Source organism: Oncorhynchus masou, chromosome 15, assembly GCF_036934945.1.
Source record: "Oncorhynchus masou masou isolate Uvic2021 chromosome 15, UVic_Omas_1.1, whole genome shotgun sequence".
Classification (NCBI taxonomy): Eukaryota; Metazoa; Chordata; class Actinopteri; order Salmoniformes; family Salmonidae; genus Oncorhynchus; species Oncorhynchus masou.
In genome coordinates this window covers 40555735-40576577 of record NC_088226.1, presented here as the reverse complement: position 1 = coordinate 40576577, position 20843 = coordinate 40555735, and the positions used below count along the sequence as shown (strand labels likewise).

Sequence of the window (20843 nt, the reverse complement as noted above, 5' to 3'; positions counted from 1 at the left end):
TGGACCTGAGTAGAGGGGACATTCTAGAAACAAGAGAACATGGCATGAACCTACTCTGTCTCTGCACCTCGGTTTCCATGGAGACTCCATGGGAGTGAGTGGGAGCTCTCTGTCTCTCTGATGAGTAGCAGACAGCCAGGGAAGGATTGAGAAAGAAAGAGAGCTGGGTAGCAGAGAGAGGGAGCAATAGATGGAGAGAGATGGAGACAAACTATCACAGCTGCCCTCAGTTTCAGTCCAACATCCCTGTGCAGCCCCAACACTGAGAGATGACAGTATGTTGTTTGAAAACAATAGGGTTTATTGTTACTCCCTAAAAAGAATGATGGGTAAAAAATAACCCAAGCACTGGGTAAATATTTGACAGAACACATGAGTTAATTTAACCATGAATTGGGTTTTATTCATTTTCATGTTTGATCGACCCAGCTGGGTCTTTTTTTAATGTAAGTCTTAGGTTATTTTCAGGAGGTGTGGCTAATTGGGGATGTGGCTTTCAGATAGTTATTTTTGGCCATCCATCTTTATCAATTATGTTCGTACAGTGCAAATGAAACATTTTCTTTAACATTCTTGCACTGTTATGGCAACTCCTCGACCTCCGACCGCAAGGAGCTACAGAGGGTAATGCGAACGGCCCAGTACATCACCGGGGCCAAGCTTCCTGCCATCCAGGACCTCTATACCAGGTGGTGTCAGAGGAAGGCTCTAAAAATTGTCAAAGACTCCATCCACTCTAATCATAGACTGTTCTCTCTGCTATCGCACGGCAAGTGGTACCGGAGCGCCAAGTCTAGATCGAAGAAGCTTCTAAACAGCTTCTAACCCCAAGCCATAAGACTCCTGAACATCTAATCAAATGGCTACCCAGACTATTTGCATTCCCCCCCCCATCCCCCTTCTACGCTGCTGCTACTCTCTGTTATTATCTATGCATAGCCACTTTAATAAGTCTACCTACATGAACATATTACCTCAATTACCTCGACACTGGTGCCCCTGCACATTGACTCTGTACTGGTACCCCCTGTATATAGCCCCGCTATTGGTATTTACTGCTGCTCTTTAATTAATTATTTGTTATTCTAATCTCATACTTTTTTTTAGGTATTTTCTTAAAACTGCATTGTTGGTTAATTAAGGGCTTGTAAGTAAGCATTGCACTGTAAGGCCTACCTACAATTGTTGTATTCAGCGCGTGTGACATATAACATTTGATTTGATTTTGATTTGATAAGTGACCCAATGCCTACAACCCCAGCGGTTGGGTCATCCAAATAACCCGGCAATTTTGTCAGTGTACGCACCCTTTGGACAAGTCTGAAGACAGGATGAACAATTTACACCCAGCAGTACTCTGGATTGAAATCCTTGAAGACCGAACTTCAAAGACTTCAACAGCGTCATGAGCGTGTCTGTGTATACGTGCTGGGGTTCTCTACATCAATTCCTCTTCCATTTTACACAGGCATGACATGTGTTCTCAAAATGGGACCTGTTGCCTACACGGCGCACTACTTTTGACAAGTAGTGCACTGCACAGGGAATAGGGTGCAATTTGGGATGTAGACTTGGGCTTTGTATTTATCTGTTAATACAAGAGCCATATTGACTTTTGTTCTTCTGAAGGTCGACCGAGGCGGCAGGATTCTGCAGGATTCTGGAAGCTTGCAGATGTATTATGAGGTTAAATGGTTCCAATTAGCAGAGGTGCTGTGCATAGTGCTGACTGGCAGATACTGAGCTTTTCCTTTCCGTTAAGATATGTAGTGTTGCGTTGGTGTAGAGTACTACACTAACAGTCTGCTTATATCTATGTATTAATCTCTTAATACAGGCCTTTTCCTTTACCGCTTCCTGTCCTTTCCTCCTCACTCTCCGCTGCTTCCTATTGACTATCATTATCAAACCAATCTACCTCCGCTCATTTCTATTGACGTCATAGTTGTATTAATTTAAAACCTCCCCGGGTAGCTGATCATGCATCCAGCTCATAATTAGCCTGTTTAAATAGCAGCTCTGCTCTTCCTCTGCCATGAAACAGTAAGTCTGGCCACTCAACCCAGCCGCTGTTGTCCCCCCCCCCCCCCCCCAAGAAACCACGAGACGCTTTGATTTATCTAACCTTCAAAGGGAACTATGCTACCTTCATATTACCTTTAAACCTCCACAGACCTTTCAATGTTTCTCAACAGGTCTGTTTCTTTGATGAAGCTTTGATGCCATTCCGATAGAGATCTAGCTAGCTACAGAGCACAGTGTTTGAAACAGGCTTGCTTGGTCATCTTCAATTATTCTCTGGGTACATCTGAAATACGGTGCCATTTTGGACACAGGTTTAAGCCTAGCTGTAACCCTCAGTCAGAGTTGAAGCTGAACTTGTTACCTGCAGTACGCTCAATTGTTATGTAACCTCTGTTACCTGTTATCCTTTTCCCCCAGTGCCCGGAGCCCCTCCCAGGAAGGTGGAGGCTGATGCCCTGAACTCTACAGCCCTGAGGGTGATGTGGAAGCCCCCCCTCCAGGTGAAACAACATGGGCAGATCAGGGGGTACCAGGTGGTCTTCTCACGACTGGAGAATGGAGCGCCACGAGGCCAGCCCAACATCATGGACGTCTCCCTACCCGAGGCACAGGTACTGTCCCACTGCCAGTGCCACAGTGTCCCAGTCAGACCTGGGTTTCGAATGGTATTTGAAATATTTCTACAACTTTAACTGCAAAACAATGAATACGTAAGATGTGCTGAGCTTGCCCGGCCATTTGGCAATCCTGGAAGGCTCAAGCAAACGCTCAAAGAACCCATCCAGGTCTCTCAAACTCTCAAAGAGCCCTCCCATTCAACTCACACAGTTCTTAGTCACTCATAATGGAGAACTGGGGGAGATTTTGTTCAGTAAGGAATGATCGTTACTCTCTGTCAGTGGCAGAGAATGGTGGTCAGGTAATCACTATGATTAGTTCATTAGTCAGTCCTCTTAACGTGATTGAAAAGGACCTGTGTATTTCCTATGTATTTGCATTTAAAAAACACAGTGAACAAATCCCCCTTTTCCATTTCCTCTTCAGTGGAATAAGGCAGGGATGGGAAATACCAAGATAACTCTGTTCAGTCTCTAGCTATGCTGATGGTGAAAATGCATTGGGTGATATTCTATGTAGATATGAATGCGGGTTGGTCTGCCTTTTATGTAGATGAGAATGTCAACTCACTGCCTTGTTATTCTAGGAACATTATTGTATTTCATATTGTTGCTGGGTTTAGCATTACTCGAAAATGAGGAATATGAAAAAGCATAGATTTAATCCTGATTAGGGTTGCACACCTCTCTCTCTCTCTCTCTCTCTCTCTCTCTCTCTCTCTCTCTCTCTCTCTCTCTCTCTCTCTCTCTCTCTCTCTCTCTCTCTCTCTCTCTCTCTCTCTCTCTCTCTCTCTCTCTCTCTCTCTCTCTCTCTCTCTCTCTCTCTCTCTCTCTCTCTCTCTCTCTCTCTCTCTCTCTCTCTCTCTCTCTCTCTCTCTCTCTCTCTCTCTCTCTCTCTCTCTCTCTCTCTCTCTCTCTCTCTCTCTCTCTCTCTCTCTCGTTGTATTAGGAATGCTTATAAGAGGATCTCTAGTCATATTAGGAGCTTGTGAGAGCATGCCTTCCTACTCTCTGAAGCACACAGTGTCAAGCACACAGTGTCAAGCCCTCCTCCAGTTCCCAGCTTATCAGTGCTAGCACCCTTTGCCATTCTCCTCAGATATCTGCAGACAAGCCTAGCTGACATGGTAGGTATAGAGGTGTGATGAGATGTACAATGAGACAATTCACAATTCACTGCCATGTCTGATTCTGATGCTGAGTCACAGCGGTTCGTTCAGGCAGAGCTATTATCCACATCACTGATATTTGTATTGACGTGCTGTGAATGTATTTTGTCTCTGAACCTTACACCTTAGCATGTATTTTTCCATAAAGCTGTAAAGCTGTGCCAAAATGTTACCCAATTCCCTACACAGTGTGCACTTACGTTTGACCAGAGCCCTTTGACCCTCACACATGTCTTAATTACAATTGATCAACTCTCGCATCCCTAGCATGTTGACCTGACGATTCCTTTTACTTCACAGTTAAACAAAACGGGAGCTATAGGGACCAACCATTTCCCGTGACCTTGCTATCAGACAGCCACCCAAAGACGACTTCTTAAATCCCTGTTCCTTGATGGCTGCTGCATCTCGTCTTTGCCACACACACACACACACACACACACACACACACACACACACACACTGCACCACTTCTTGGCCAAGCTGAAAGGTCAAGTAGACATACGGTGTGAGGGCCTATCGTTCATGTCATTTCACGTTGTGTTTTTTTTTCTCTCTCCCAGAGATAAGATTCACCTCTGATTCCCTTCATGAGGGACATTCCTGTCTTATCTGGGCAAGGAGCAGCTATTCTGCATCCCCGAACCACATTTGTGACACCCAGATGCAGGCAATTACACACACACACACATACACATGTAAAAAAAACACACACACACACATACACATATAAAAAAAACACACACACACGCATGCACACACACACACACACTCATGAGCACTTACAGATGCATGCACTCACACAAGCATGTCCGCAAGCACACACGGATGTGCATACCCACACAAACACACACATACGCACACATATATCTCACCCTGTGAGTGAATGTGCTTTTTTATATTTAACCTTTATTTAACTAGGCAAGCCAGTAAAGAACTCATTCTTATTTACAATGACGGCCTAACCCGTCCAAGCCCCGCCCTAAGCCGGACGACTCTTAGGGCGGCCAATTGTGTGCCGCCCTATGGGACTCCCAATCACGGCCGGTCGCCCTAAAAGGGCTTAAAGGCTCATATTTTTATATCTTTTTTTGTCCCCAACACACTCTACAAAGAAAGTCCTGCAGGCTCTAGTTTTATCTTATCTTGGTTATTGTCCAGTCATATGGCCAAGTGCTGCAAAGAAGGACTTAGTTAAGCTTCAGCTGGCCAAGAACTGAGTGGCAGGTTTTGCACTTCATTGTATTCAGAAGGTTAATATCATTACAATGCATGCCAGTCTCTCGAGGGCTAAGAGATAAGGAAAGACTTACTGCTGCCACTTACTGTGGCAGTAAGACTTACTGTGCTCCCTCTCCGGCCTCTAGGTCAACAGGCTGCTCGTTGTGGCGCACACCTGTCACCATCGTTACGTGCATCAGCGCATTATGACACTCACCTGGACTCCATCACCTCCTTGATTACCTGCCCTATTTATGTCACTCCCTTTGGTTCTTTCCCCAGGCGTCCTTGTTTCTGTCTCTCGTCTGGGTGCTGTTAGTGTTTCTTGTTTTGTATTATGTTCCGTTTATTTGATTTAAACACTCACTCTCTGAACTTGCTTCCCGACTCTCAGCGCACTCGTTACAACTGCATCATTTCTTGTTTTTACAAGAAACATTCATGTGAAGGAAATTCCTAATTATTTGCATTGTCAACTTACACACAGCACTACACGCACCCTTACCCCACCAGACATGCCACCAGGGGTCTTTTCACAGTCCCCAGGTCCAGAACAAATGTAAGAAAGCGTACAATACTATACAGACCCGCGTTTGCATGGAACTCCTTTCCATCTCATATCGTGCAAGTGAACAGCAAACCTGGTTTCAAAAAACAAATAAAGCAAAACCTTCACATCACAACGCCTCGCCCACATGGGACCTATTTGTTGTGTCTGTATGTCATGTGTAACCGATAGATGCACACGCACAACACGCGGAATGTTTTAAATGTGCGTACAGTATCAGTCAAAGGTTTGGATACACCTACTCATTCCAGACTTTTTTTGTTACTATGAAGACATCAAAACTATGAAATAACACATGGAATTATGTAGTAAATCAAAATATAAAAAAATATATATTTGCCTTGATGACAGCTTTGCACACTTGGTATATACGTATAAGTCACTGAATCGACATATCTCTACACGTACAGTGTGGAGCAATACACACACACACACAGACACACACATACTCAAACATTCACGGTACAGACACACACACATTTTTTTCCTACTACCTTCATTCACAGAGTTTTGTCTGTTTTATCTGCAATGTATCTTATTAATTGTATCTTGCCAAGCCAGTGAAGCGTTTTCATTTTTAGAATACTGCAGTAGTTTCCTTAGTCCTCTTCATTGGAATCTGTTCTGCCATGCATGTGCCCTTATTTGGCTGAATCTTTCCACGGTGTGTTGTTTGGATCTCTGTCATATAAAACACACACACACACACACACACACACACACTCTGTGTTGTTGGATCTCTCTCGGTCTGTCGTATACACATCACACGATTTTATGTGATGGATTGATTCCGTCCCTGGTGCGGTGCTGAATCACTTTAAGTGGGCTGTTTTGCCAGGCTCAGATCTTTATGCCAGTGGAGAGCTCCTCATACCATGGCGGATGGCTGTGCTGTGTCCATATTTATGGTGCCTGCGTCCTTGTCAGCTCCATGAAAAACAGGCTCTCTGGCCACTGCTACTGATGAAGTCTGGGGACTAGATCTGTTCGACAGAGGCCATAACCATTCCCCTCGGTTGCTTATACAGTGTTACACACCCAAGGACAGAGAGAAGCTCATTGCAGAGAAACATATTAGCAAGACTAGAAGCTGTGATCACTATAGACCTACCAACCAAGGGCATAGAGAGAGAGAGAGAGAGAGAGAGAGAGAGAGAGAGAGAGAGAGAGAGAGAACAGCATTTTAGTGATAGAGAAACTAACACATTAGCTAGACTATAAGCTGTCATCACTCTACACTCTCACTGTCTTGAACCTACTAAAAGGGTTCTTTGGCTGTCCCTATAGGATAACCCTTTGAAGAAACCTTTTTGGTTCGGAAACCGAAAAGGGTTCTACCTGGAACCAAAAAGGGTTCTCCCTGGAACCAAAAAGGGTTCTCCCATGGGGACAGCCGAAGAACCCTTTTGGAGTGTAGGCCTAGTAGTGTGTTGTTTATCAGTTGAAGGAAGCTTTTAAAATCCCTTCACCATTTTACTGTGGCTGTGGATGGTCTCTATAGAACAGCAATCAAGCTTGGACTACTGCTCTCTTCGTCACGCTTATGACAAAACCCTTAATGACAGAGTAAATTCCACCATATCAAATTATTGGCCGTGGGGGTTAGAGACACTGAGGAACATAAAGGCTTAATTGCCTGCCAACTCCCTGCCCTGTGCTTTACGACGCTTATACCGTTTTTGTTTATACCTGACTCTCTCCTGTGTCTTTCTCTCTTTCTCTCTCCTTCTCTCTCCTCTCTCCTCTCTCTCTCGCTCTCGCTCTCTTGCTCTCTCTCTCTCTCTCTCTGCTCGTGAACAAACAGAGTGTTGTTTTTCTACACGCTGGTTGTTTTGAGGTTTGAAATCACGCCTATTTTTGGACACCTGGAGCGGAGGGCTTGATGGCTGTGAAGCGGAAGGCTTGTCTGATCAGATAAAACGGTCCTAATCTATCAAACGCTAATCTGTGTCTCCTGGAGCTTGGAAAAAAATGGATGCTTCAGCAGAGACTGGTCACTGGAAGAGGCAGGGGGAGAAGGAGATGGAGAGAGAAAGAGAGAGAGAGAGAGAGAGAGAGAGAGAGAGAGAGAGAGAGAGAGAGAGATAATCGAAGAGAGAGCGGAGGAAAAAGAGAGAGAGAAAGATGGGAGAGAAAAAGAGAGGGAGGGAGAGTGTCGTTGTGTGTGGGTGGTAAGGGGTGATTACCTATAAACAAGGGCAGCATTGGTGCTTGAAGCCCACACTCTGGCATATATTTACTGCACAGAGAAAAGAGGAGAGAAAAGAGGAGAGAAGAGCCCTTCTCTCTTTCTGGTTGCCTTCACAGTGCGTGGTGTAACTTCACAAATGGCAGTACACACATTCTCTTTGACAAATAGCTACCACTTGAAGGTCCCAGTTGTGTACGTTGTTAGCTGTTTGTGTCTTCTACACAGGTGTAGCCAGCAGATACTTCCCAAACACTTCAGTCGAAAGCTATAATGCTGCTTATTAACAGTTGTACAGTTGCTTCTAACAACGAGATAGTCTTCTCTCCTACCATGTAACATATACCCCTGAGGTATTTCCTTAGTCATGTTCAAGGAGAGCTGCCAGGCATGCTTCAATATGTTTCAGGCAGGCATCTGTGTGTGAAACTAACCGCAGCAGTACATATACCGCCTACTGCCGTGCATGACCACAGAGATGTTTGAAAGCTCACCGAACGACCAATCGCCAACAAAACTAAATGTTCCGAAAAGGATTGTAGTCGCTACGCTTTCTAAAGGACAGGCAATGGGACACACTTCATTAAAAGAGAGATGGACAGATGGAGAGGGAGCGAGAGAGTGAGTGAGAGAGAGAGGGAGCGAGAGAGAGAGAGGGAGAGCGAAAGAGTGCGAGAGAGTGCGAGAGCTGTCACAGTCAAGTGCCAGGAAGAAAGTAATTTGATCACAGGAAATGATGAGATACATTGCACACAGGAAAATTGTATTATCAACTATAGATATAGCAATTTTATAATGAGACGATGTTGTGTCAGTGTGGGTGCTGCACTAACTGTGTTATAAGTGTCTGCTACTTAAAAGGATGTTTTCAGCTGAGGTCTTTAGTTCTAAGTTGGAAAAAGCGCTAAACAGTCTACAGTCTACTGTTGTTTCTATTATAAAATAGAAAGGATTTGTTATCCTATAGCTGTTATCTCATATATTTATTTTTATTCGGTGTCAGAGGAATGATGAAATAAAGAAAAGTACAACACATTCTGGTAGACCTTTGCACCCTAATGCTTGTCTCTTTGTTGCTGTGCGGAAGGTTTCTCTCTGTTCCTGCGTTCTGTGAATTATTGGCTCCTTTAGCAACATCTGCCCAGATAATTCATCCTGACAGAGAATCTCTGAGGCTTTTTCTTTTAAAGATGCAGGTCCATTATGATATTCTGAGAGAGCAACTTGGCATTCTGAGAGAGACCTTTGCACCCTAATGCTTTTCTCTGGGTTGCTATTCTGAATGTTTCCCTCTGTTGCTGCGGTCTGTGAATTATTGGCTCCTTTAGCAACATCTGCCCAGATAATTCATCCTGACAGAGAATCTCTGAGGCTTTTTCTTTCAAAGTCACAGGTCCATTATTATATTCTGAGAGAGCAACTTGGCAATTAGAAATGCCAGATGGGCTAATTTTCCTAAATTGATCACTAATAATCAGAATAATTTGTGAGTGCTCTTATCTGTAACTAACTTCTTCTTCGCCTGATGAGGAGTAGGAAGGATCCGACCAAAATGCAGCATTGAAAGTGTCCATGATAATTTATTATATCAGAACACGAAAAAATATAAAACAACAAAGTGAAGGAAAGAAATGAAAATCGAAACAGTTCGGTATGGTGAAAACACCGGCACAGAAAACAACTACCCGCAAAAACACCAGGTGGGAACAGGCTACCTAAGTATGGTTCTCAATCAGAGACAACGATTGACAGCTGCCTCTGATTGGGAACCATACCAGGCCAAACACATAGAACTATAACACACAGAACAAACATAGAATGCCCACCCAACTCACGCCCTGACCATACTAAAACAGCGACATAAAAAAGGTCAGGACGTGACACTTATCGACCATTGATGTCCTGATAAATCCTACCTCAGCTAACCTATGTGAACTTTCCTCCACATCTAAATGTGAGGCATTTGCAGCATAATTTCAGAGATAAGATAACAAACATTAGGCTGCGTATCAGTCAAGCGAAACCCGATGAGAAGTTTGATGATTTGTGCCCCAGTCTGTCTACCAGACAAAAGGCACCATGGATTTATTTTCGCTGGTTGACACAGATGTGCTCAGGAAAGGGATATCACAACTTAAGCCTTTCTACCTGCCTACTCGATCCTATCCCCTCCACCTTCTGCAAAACAGTATTTAATTGCACATCAGAAGAAGTACAAGCTGTTGGTAATCATTCCACTTTCCCCACTGCACTAAAAACTGCCATTGTGAAACCCTCTCTGAAGAAAAGTAATCTAGATTCTTCAGCTCTTTGCCATTTTTGGCCAATCTCCAACCTCCCATTCTTAAGAGATATTGGTTTTCAAACAGCTAAAAAAAACTGTGCCAACTGTATTATTGAAAAATTCCAATCTGGTTTTTGGGTCCAGTACCGTTCAGTTTATTGTTCAGTAGCATTACTATCTAGAACTAAAGCGCAGGCAGACCAGTGGCTCCTTATAGGTTTACAGTACTTATAGCCACTCCAAGAGGAACAAGGTACTGTATGCCACTTAGTTTATGCGATCCTTGCGGGAATTGAACCCATGACCTTGGAGTTAGAGGACCTCTGCTAACAGCAAATTGAAAGGTCTAGTTTCCTATTCATGGAACTGTGCAGCAGGGAAGAGTAGAGTATCGCTGTAGTGTTGTCCAGAGTCCTGCAGTCCAGTAGCATTGACCTTTCTGGTGTGTGGCTCAAGCAGTGGAATACCTTTTGACCTGCACTGTGTGACACATACTGCATGAACAGTGCCCGGGCAGAGGATACATCCCAAATAGCACCCTTTTCCTTATATAGTTTACAACGTTTGACCAGAGCCCTATTATGCCCTAGTCAAAAGTAGTGCGCTATATAAAGGATAGGGTGCCATTTAGAACACCTCCTCTGTCAGACATCCACTCACAAACACATGGTCTATTAGTGTTGGAGCGCTCTGTGGTAGTCTGTTTACCGGTCAGGGCCTCCAGTTCCACTCACTAACTAATTTCACACAGGGTCAAACAGGCTAAAGTGACTTTGACGTGTTCAGTTTGGCCCTCAGGGACCACTGTCACACAGCCGTGACCTCACACACAGAAGGCTGCTGTGACTGACAGCTACTCCAAGGCTGCAGGGTCATATAGAGTTCAGTCCCACCTACACTCTTCACCTCCCCACCTCCTCCTTTAAAAACTATAGTCAATACTCACAAAATGTTCTATCAAAGAGCTTTCCACTCAATTCCACTCAACTTAAGCGAAATGCACTCTCTTTTCTCCTGGTTCACTGTGTAAGGACAATGTGTCAATCTTTTACCTGACCCTTTCCCTTCCCTCATCTTTGGGTTATTGACTTTGTTGTCAAGTGTTTTTATGGGTTCTGAAGATAAACATTTGTGTTGTGTGACGGAATAGCCTCCGGCTAAGTCTTTTCTGTTTCGGGAGTACTCTCAACTCCAAAGTTTTTCACATCACATACAGTATAAGGCCACAGAATGCCTGTAGCTCTATCTGAGGATGTTGCCAAAGATGTTTTTAAAATGTCACTTCAGCTTCTGGAATAAGCCTATCCCATTCAATAACTGTTCTTCCAAGCAACTGAGACTGCTATGAAGGAAATAGTGTATGATCAAAAGTTATAAATGGGAGATATTACGATTCCTGGTAGATATGAACACACACAATTCCAGACAGAATCCTTCCTAGTGAAGGAACACAGCAGTTACTTTAGGAAACAGAGAGACAGTTCCTCAGACTATTTTTTATTCTGCCTAGTGTTTGCTGTGCTATGATGATGCATCTTTCCGTGATTTAGTGCACAACGTGCACTTCCAATAGGGGACCCGGCTATATAGCTGATTCTCAGCTCGCTGTCCCCAGCCCTGCAGGCCCAGCAGTACACCCGCCCTGCAGCTCTTGTTTATGATAAGGTCATTTTTCTAAGCAGCTAGAAAAAAGAAGCGTGCCGCCGTGCCCCTTTATCTTTTATTTTCCTTTAGTCAGCAAGGTCGTGGAGTGGAATACAAATCCCATGTGTCTCTGAATCAATTCTGCTGTGGCACCTGCTACGTGTCGTGGGTTTCAGTTGGAGCGGGTGAGAGAGCGAGTCAGAGAGAGAGGCAGAGTGAGAGAGAGAGAGAGACAGACTAAGTTTAATCTCTATCAACCATTACTGCCTTTACTTAAAGGATGAATAGCCTCTACTGGCTAGGTCTGGCTTGGGAAGTATGGGGATTAGGGATGGACAGGGCAAGCTTATTGGGGGGCTGGGAGGGGGCTGGAGTCTGAATGTAGAGTTTAAGGGGCTCTGTCCAGCTTTATTTGAAAGGGAAGTGTGAATGAAGGGAATAGGTGGTGCAGGTACCTCACAGCGAAGGAGAACAATTTAATCCCCAGACTGGCTGCTGAATAAGCAAAAGGGCTCTAACCTCTGAAGGTGAAATGTAATCTCAACTCAATGACAGACACATTACAGCAGCACAGGAGAGGATCTTGAGCTCTCTACTTCTCTCTCTCTCTCTCTCTCTCTCTCTCTCTCTCTCTCTCTGTGAGACTCTTTCACTCATGCACGCGCGCACACACATGACTGGGAAAGGGGGATACCTAGTCAGTTGTCCAACTGAATGTATTCCACTGAAATGTGTCTTCCGCATTTAAAGCCACCCCTCTTGAAGCTGCATGGTCTTCTGGAATGTATGAGGCAGGAAGCTGAGAGGTTGAGTATATGTTGTGTTGTGCGGTGGAGTATTGAATATGAAAGGAATAAACAGGAAGAAGAAGCACAGATCAGACAAAGAACGCAACAAATCTCCTCCTCTAACTCGCTCTATTGTCTTTGTAATCTCCCTCCCTCTAGTTCCCATACCATCTCTGCCAGTATTTTCGAGATCTGAAGTGTAATATCATGGGAGTTGCATCCTTAGAAGCCTCTCTCTCTCTCTCTCTCTCTCTCTCTCTCTCTCTCTCTCTCTCTCTCTCTCTCTCTCTCTCTCTCTCTCTCTCTCTCTCTCTCTCTCTCTCTCTCTCTCTCTCTCTCTCTCTCTCTCTCTCTCTCTCTCTCTAGTCATCTAGTCAGCCATTTGAAGACCCAGTTAGACTCTAATAATGAATGCATTCTATTTCCATACCCTATTTCAGAATTAGCAGCGTGCTCAGCTCAGAGGCAGTGTTTTATTTTTATTGCCAATCTTCCTTTTTGTTTTATTTCTTATCGTATCATCCTGGCTTTGATGTCAACCTTCTTTACTATTGGCCACCTGAAATATAAAAAAGGCTTCAATTATACCAATGGAAAAACAAGGCAGTTGATTTGTGTCAGGACATGGTGCAGTGCTCACTAGGTGGCGCCGTGGAGAGCAACCACCCTCCTTCCACCCATCTACCTGTATTCATTACTGCATGTTAACCCTTTCCCTCCCCCATCAAGCTTCTTCTCCCTCTCTACCAGTCACGAATTACCTAAACAGACACATTGAGCATGCCACTATTGTAGTGCCTGTAGTATAGCCTATGGCCCTTTTCTTAACTACGGATTTTTAAAAAAAAAATCACTTTTTGTTTTGTTCTGTCTGTGCTGTTCTGTGTTTGACCTCTCTCCATCCATTCTGTCTGCTCCCTATCATTAGTGGAACGTTGAGGATTCGACGGACTATGTGAGTAGGACAAATGTGTAGTGTGTGCTGGGTGCGGTGCTGTCAGTGAGGGCCGTTGGGAGTGCTGTCTGTTCTCCATCTCCATCCCAATTCCTCTCTCTCCATCTCACTGTCTATCTGGGGACTAACACGCTCTCCTTCCCTTTCCCTCAAGCAGTTAGACTAGGAGCAGTTAGCTGTAGAATTGAAAGAGATAGACAGGGAAGTATCTCTTGCCAGACTCAAGACATACCGTCTGTGGTAGAGGTAAGTCTTGTGAAACAGCATGAAATTGACCATTTCCACCCTGTTATGTCCTTTATATAACTGTATGAAGTTGCTCTTCTTCCTAAAAATGCCATGTAATACTGTGATATTAGAGGCATAACCTACACATGACCTTAACGGAGTATATTTACAATGCCATAGCCTAGTTCAATTCCCTCCGCTTCATTCTCCATACCTCTTTTTTCCCTAGGCCATTTTCACCCCTTATTTCCACTCTCTATTTTCACTATCTATCTCTCTGCATCCTCTTTCTATCTAGACCTTCATATACACATAGATAGTCATGCTTCTCCACCTTTACTCTCCGTTCTTCACTCCGTCAGCAACCTTCTCACAGCAGGTCCCTGTCCAGAGTTCAGCTGAACTTTTTATCTCCTGTTGTGAAGTTCTCATGTAGACCCCCCCCTCTCCTTTCCTCCCAATCAGCTTGGACTCCTTACTTACCAAGTGTGTTGTGTGAGATTGGCTGGTGGTGCTGGGAGTGTGTCGGTGTAGGGCTCGGAGTGGGCAAGTGTCGAGGGTGTAGGTAGGGGCGTGTGTGGGGAGTGTTGGGGGAATGTGTGAGGATTCTGGTTGGGCATACAGGCTTGTGTGTGGGGGGAGGTGTGTGTGCGTGTGTGAATACACACAGGTGTGTGTGCCTTGGCAGCACTCTCTCCATGGCTCAGTAGTGTCGTTGTGTTTCGTGAGAACCAGCAGCACCTCTCGTCTCTGAGGCATTACTGCTGTAAATCTTCTTTTGTTTTGGTTCCCAAGAAAAAAAGGTGTTTTATTTGTGTGTAATTTTCTGTCCAGACCAAGTAATGTGTCTCCCACTACTTTCCCCAGTCAGATTAATACCTGTCTAGCTCTCTGTCTACCTGCAAGGTAAGGTATGGTTGTGCAAACAGGTATGCACACGCATGCACACACACACACACACACACACACACACACACACACACACACACACACACACACACACACACACACACACATATACATACAAACAGACCTGCGTGTTGTGTTATAACAGTCCTGAACCTTGCTGTGCTCTGTCAAACAGAAACACAACTTTAGCTAACAGAGGCTCCTGAGTCCAGAGCTCTCTGCTGCCACACTTGAATCACCTCAACCAGATTTTGCTTTTAGGAAGAAGTGGATTTACAGTTGTGGTGGCCACTGGGACTGTGAGGGCTGCTGAACTTATGTTGTGTTGTTGAATACACTATGTCTCCCGCAAATTGACTGTCCTCTGAACTCCTTTTCCTGTATGTTTATATGCTGTAATGGAAGTTGCACATGGCTCAGTGATGCACACTGTTATGGCGTGTTTGTTTGTTTGTTTTTCTTATGTTATGTATTGTTGTTGTCGGCAAATTGAGAGAGAGTGTGTGTGTGTTTGTGTGTGTGCGTGCGCGCATGCACACTCCGGAATATGTGCGTGCTCCTGTGCGTGCGTATCTCACTTCATATTCTGATACCGTCCTAGTAGAGACAGAGGTCCCTGACTCACCTTACAGTGTCAATGGGAAATCCAGCTCAAACAGCACAGAAACTCCCCCTGGGACTGGAAATGTCTGCTCCGGAGCTTTTTACATTGTCTGCGAGGGGAAAGAAAAAGGTATCAGACTGACTGGAGCATCTGTTCCTAATGCCGAACAGGTAGTGACAACTCCAGATTGTCAGTTCAGAGTCTGCAGACTAAGCACAGCGTTTTTTAGGAGCAGGAGCTCGGGCTTCCTGCCTTCTCTAGGCCTCTCTTCTGTGGCTACTTATGGAGCCATAACCACAGCTCCAGATGAACGTATCTTCGGTTTCCCAGAACCCATCACACTTATATGGGAGATGTGTGTCAATAATGGGCCGCTAATGGAACATTGATGCATCACTCATTACGTCATTGTAGCTTCAGAATTGAAGATACTGTATTAGGCTGTGGAGATTCGACGCATTCGAGATTAGAATGTATCTTACTTTGGCTGCGTTTGTAAATTCACTCTGGCTATCTACTCTCTCGAATGAGTGTGCCAGAGTCTAAAACAACTGATGATTTTACAAAGGCTCGAAATCTGATGAATATGGCCGGTGTCAGTAAACATGAGTAAAAAAACGTCATTAAATTGTTGCCAGCAGCACGGTCACCAACCCTCTGGATAACATGAAAACAGCCTAACCAGCTCTGCTAGGGTGAGTGAAATGGTCAGAGTGAGTTGTTCTCTTATTTGTGTCTGGAAATAGCTAGCAAGCCAGCCAATGTTAGCCAGTTAGCTTGGGTGCTGGACTTCCGTTGTGAGGTCAGAACACTCAGATCAAGCCGACTCTTCGCCAGAGTGTCCAGTGTGCGCTCTGAACTCTCCGAGAGCGAAACACTCTGAATTTACAAATGGACAACTTGACAAAGCTCTGAATTTACGAACGCCCAGAGCGCACTCTGAGCACACTCTGGCACTCCAGATTGAATTTACGAACACACCCTTTATGTTCGCCACTTTGTCATCATAGAGCTATTCTCGGGCAGTTAGTAAAAATTAGTAAAACACCAAAGTGACTGTTCAGAGCTCCCGTGTGAACACCAACTCAGCAGTATAGTTGTTCATCAGGCCTAATAGTCGTGTAACTGTAAGACAGCGACATATACTGTAAAAACATAAAACGTGACACGTTTATTAACGAAATGTCAGTGTTTAAAACTGAAATATTAGACATTTTGACGTGCCGATTGGTGTTCTCATCTTAAACACAGGCGTTTAGAATGCACGTTTTAAACATGATAGTCAGCTTTTTCCAGTCAGTTTCCAACCAGGAGAACACCTATACTGTATAGCCTAAGTGTTCAGATTTAAACACTAGTGTTTACTTTCCCGTCGTCCTTTTTAGAGTGCAATTAGTCTTTGATGTAACTTTCTATGCCTATTATTCAGATTAGTGTTATGAATGTCGGTCACCTTACCTACATTTCAGCACAACGAAACAGGACATTTGATTCAATAAATATTTTAAATCTCGTGGTGTTATTGTTACTCAACTGTGTGAGTAACTCTCTGAGTGAAAAAGACGTGGGTGGGGCCTCATTATCATATTTCCCAGCATGTTTTGTTGCAGGTTGATTTTTGTGTGTGTGGGGGAGGTGTGTGTGCGTGTGTGAATACTTGCACACAGGTGTGTGTGACTTGGCAGCACTCTCTCCATGGCTCAGTAGTGTCGTCATGTTGCGTGAGAACCAGCAGCACCTCTCGTCTCTGAGGCATTACTGCTGTAAATCTTCTTTTGTTTTGGTTCCCAAGAAAAAAAGGTGTCAATAAAGCTTATTTGTGTGTCATTTTCTGACCAGACCTAGTAATGTGTCTCCCACTACTTTCAATCAAATGTCCTGTTCATTTGTGAACACCTATACTGTATTTCCTAAGCCTTCAGAACTTTCTTCTGAAACTCGTCAGCCTATTCTTATTCTGAGAAATGAAGGCTATTCCATGTGAGAAATTGCCTAGAAACTGAAGATCTCATACAACTCTGACTGACGAGTTTCAGAAGAAAGTAATCTGAGCCTGTATATCGAAACCACAAATGCTGATGCTCCAGATACTCAACTAGTCTAAAGAAGGGCAGTTTTATTGCTTCTTTAATCAGGACAACAGTTTTCAGCTGTGCTAACACAATTGCAAAAGGGTTTTCTAATGATCAATTAGCCTTATAAAATGTTAAACTTAGGTTAGCCAACACAAGGTGCAAAAACAAGGACATTTCTAAGTGACCTTATGTACAGTTGAAGTCGGAAGTATACATACACTTCTGAGTCATTAACCTCTCCCACCTCAACAACAGCCAGTGAAATTGCAGGGCGCCAAATTCAAAACAACAGAAATCACATAATTAACATTCCTCAAACATACAAGTATTATCCACCATTTTAAAGATAAACTTCTTGTAAATCCAACCACAGTGTCCAATTTCAAAAAGGCTTTACTGCAAAAGCACACCAATCGATTATGTTAGGTCAGTACATAGTCACAGAAAAACACAGCCATTTTTCCAGTTAAAGAGAGGAGTCACAAAAAGCAGTAATAGAGATCGAATTAATCACTAACCTTTGATGATCTTCATCAGATGGCACTCATAGGACTTCATGTTACACAGTACATGTATGTTTTGTTCGATAAAGTTCATATTTATATCCAGAAATCTCAGTTTACATTGTCGCGTTATAGTCAGAAATGCATGGTCTCAAACAAACATCCGGTGAAAGTGCAGAGAGCCACATCAAATAACAGAAATACTCATCATAAACATTGATAAACGATACAAGTGTTAAGCATGGAATTATAGATAAACTTCTCTTTAACTTCTTGGATATAGGGGGCGCTATTTAAATTTTTGGATGAAAAACGTTCCCGTTTTAAACAAAATATTTTGTCATGAAAAGATGCTCGACTATGCATATAATTGACAGCTTTGGAAAGAAAACACTCGGACGTTTCCAAAACTGCAAAGATATTGTCTGTGAGTGCCACAGAACTGATGTTACAGAAAAAACCCAGATAAAAATACAATCAGGAAGTGCCGCATTTTTTTAAACTGCCTCATGGCAATGACTCCTTATATGGCTGTGGAGGAGCTAGGAGTCAGCTTACCTTTTACACGTTTTCCCCAAGGTGTCTGCAGCATTGTGACGTATTTGTAGGCATATCATTGGAAGATTGACCATAAGACACTACATCTACCAGGTGGTTGCTTGGTGTCCTCCATCGCAATTATTGCGTAATCTCTAGCTGCAGTATTTTTCCGTTTTCCTCGGATGAGAAACTGACTGCCAGGAATGATTTTTCATCGAATAGAATTGTGAAAAACACCTTGAGGATTGATTCTAAACAATGTGTGCCATGTTTCTGTCGATACTATGGAGCTAATTTGGAAAAAAGTTTGGCATTGTGTTGACTGCATTTTCGTTTTTTTTTAGCCAAACGTGATATTTAAATGGAGCTATTTCTCTTACACAAATAATCTTTTTGGAAAAAATGAACATTTGCTATCTAACTGAGAGTCTCGTCATTGAAAACATCCGAAGTTCTTCAAAGGTAAATGATTTTATTTGAATGCTTTTCTTGTTTTTGTGAAAATGTTGCCTGATGAATGCTAGGCTTAATGCTATGCTAGGCTATCAATACTCTTACACAAATGCTTGTGTAGCTTTGGTTAAAGCATATTTTGAAAATCTGAGATGACAGTGTTGTTAACAAAAGGCTAAGCTTGTGTTTCAATATTTTTTCATTTCATTTGCGATTTTCATGAATAGGAAACGTTATGTTATGGTAATGAGCTTGAGGCTATGATTACGCTCCCGGATACGGGATTGCTCGACGCTAGAGGTTAATGCAAATTCTGAGTCAGATTTCAAAAATCCTTTGCGGCGAAAGCACACTTTGTGATTATGTTAGGTCAGCTCCTAGCCACAGAAACTCAAGGCACGTGCACTAATTCCAGACGAAAAGTTTTTAAAAGTACAATAAAAGTTAGTAGAAACATGCCAAACAATGGTTAAAATCAATCCTACGGTTGTTTTTGTCAAAAATAATCAATAATATTTCAACCGGACAAAAGCTTCGTCAATAGGAAAGGAGAAACAAGAAAGGTGCGTTCACGATCAGACACATGGCTGATGAATGGAAATTTCCACTTGCCACTGATTGAAAGTGCAGTATCTCCCTCATTTTTCAGAGTAAACGCCTGAATCAATGCCTAAAGACTGGTCACATGTTGAGGAAGCCATAGAGGTCATGAACTGGGCCCTAAGTTTTTGTATGGTGGATGGGCTTTCAATGGAACAACAGCCTTTCAAAATAATAGTACTTCCTGGTTGGATTTTCCTCGAATTGTCGCCTGCCATATCAGTTCTGTTATACTCACAGACATTATTTTAACAGTTTTGGAAACTTCAGAGTGTTTTCCATCCAAATCTACTACTTATATGCATATCCTATCTTCTGGGCCTGAGTAGCAGGCAGTTTAATTATGGCACTCTTTTCATCCAAAATTCTGAATGCTGCCCCCTACCCTAGTGAAGTTAAAAATAGTTTTTCAACCACTCCACACATTTTATGTTAACAAACTATAGTTTTTGCAAGTCGGTTAGAACATCTACTTTGTGCATGACACAAGTAATTTTTCCAACAATTGTTTACAGACAGATTATTTAATGTATAATTCACTGTATCACAATTCCAGTGGGTCAGAAGTTTACGTACACTAAGTTGACTGTGCCTTTAAACAGCTTGGAAAATTCCAGAAAATGATGTAATGGCTTTAGAAGCTTCTGATAGGCTAATTGATCAATGATCATTTGAGTCAATTGGTAGTGTACCTGTGTATGTATTTCAAGGCCTACCTTCAAACTCAGTGCCTCTTTGCTTGACAACATGGGAAAATGAAAAGAAATCAGCCAAGACCTCAAAAAATTGTAGACCTCCACAAATCTGGTTCATCCTTGGGAGCAATTTCCAAACGCCTGAAGGTACCACGTTCATCTGTACAAAAAATAGTACGCAAGTATAAACACCATGGGACCACACAGCTGTCATACCGCTCAGGAAGGAGATGTGTTCTGTCTCCTAGAGATTAACTTACTTTGGTGCGAAAAGGGCAAATCAATCCCAGAACAACAGCAAAGGACCTTGTGAAGGTGCTGGAGGAAACCGCTACAAAAGTATCTATATCGACATAACCTGAAAGACCGCTCAGCAAGTAAGAAGCCACTGCTCCAAAGCCACCATAAAAAAAAGCCAGACTATGGCTTGCAACTGCACATGAGGACAAGGATCTTACTTTTTGAAGAAATGTCCTCTGGTCTGATGAAACAAAAATAGAACTGTTTGGCCATAATGATCATTGTTATGTTTGGAGGGAAAAGGGGAGGCTTGCAAGCCGAAGAACACCATCCCAACCGTGAAGCACTGTTGGCAGCATCATGTTGCCAACGTTGTGGGGGTGCTTTGCTGCAGGAGGGACTGGTGCACTTCACAAAATAGATGGCATCATGAGGGAGTAAAATCATGTGGATATATTGAAGCAACATCTCAAGACATCAGTCAGGAAGTTAAAGCTTGGTCGCAAATGGGTCTTCCAAATGGACAACAACCCCAAG

The 20843-nt window shown here is 43.2% G+C and overlaps 1 protein-coding gene across 1 annotated transcript in view; it reads left to right on the top strand.

Annotated features, from left to right (window-relative positions):
- LOC135556249 (receptor-type tyrosine-protein phosphatase F-like) overlaps window positions 1-20843 on the top strand; it is a 426619-nt gene that overhangs the window by 333000 nt on the left and 72776 nt on the right. The window contains exon 16 of the mRNA XM_064989280.1: window positions 2443-2636. Coding sequence (XP_064845352.1) covers window positions 2443-2636 — 194 coding nt within the window. The remainder of the gene's footprint in view (window positions 1-2442; window positions 2637-20843) is intronic.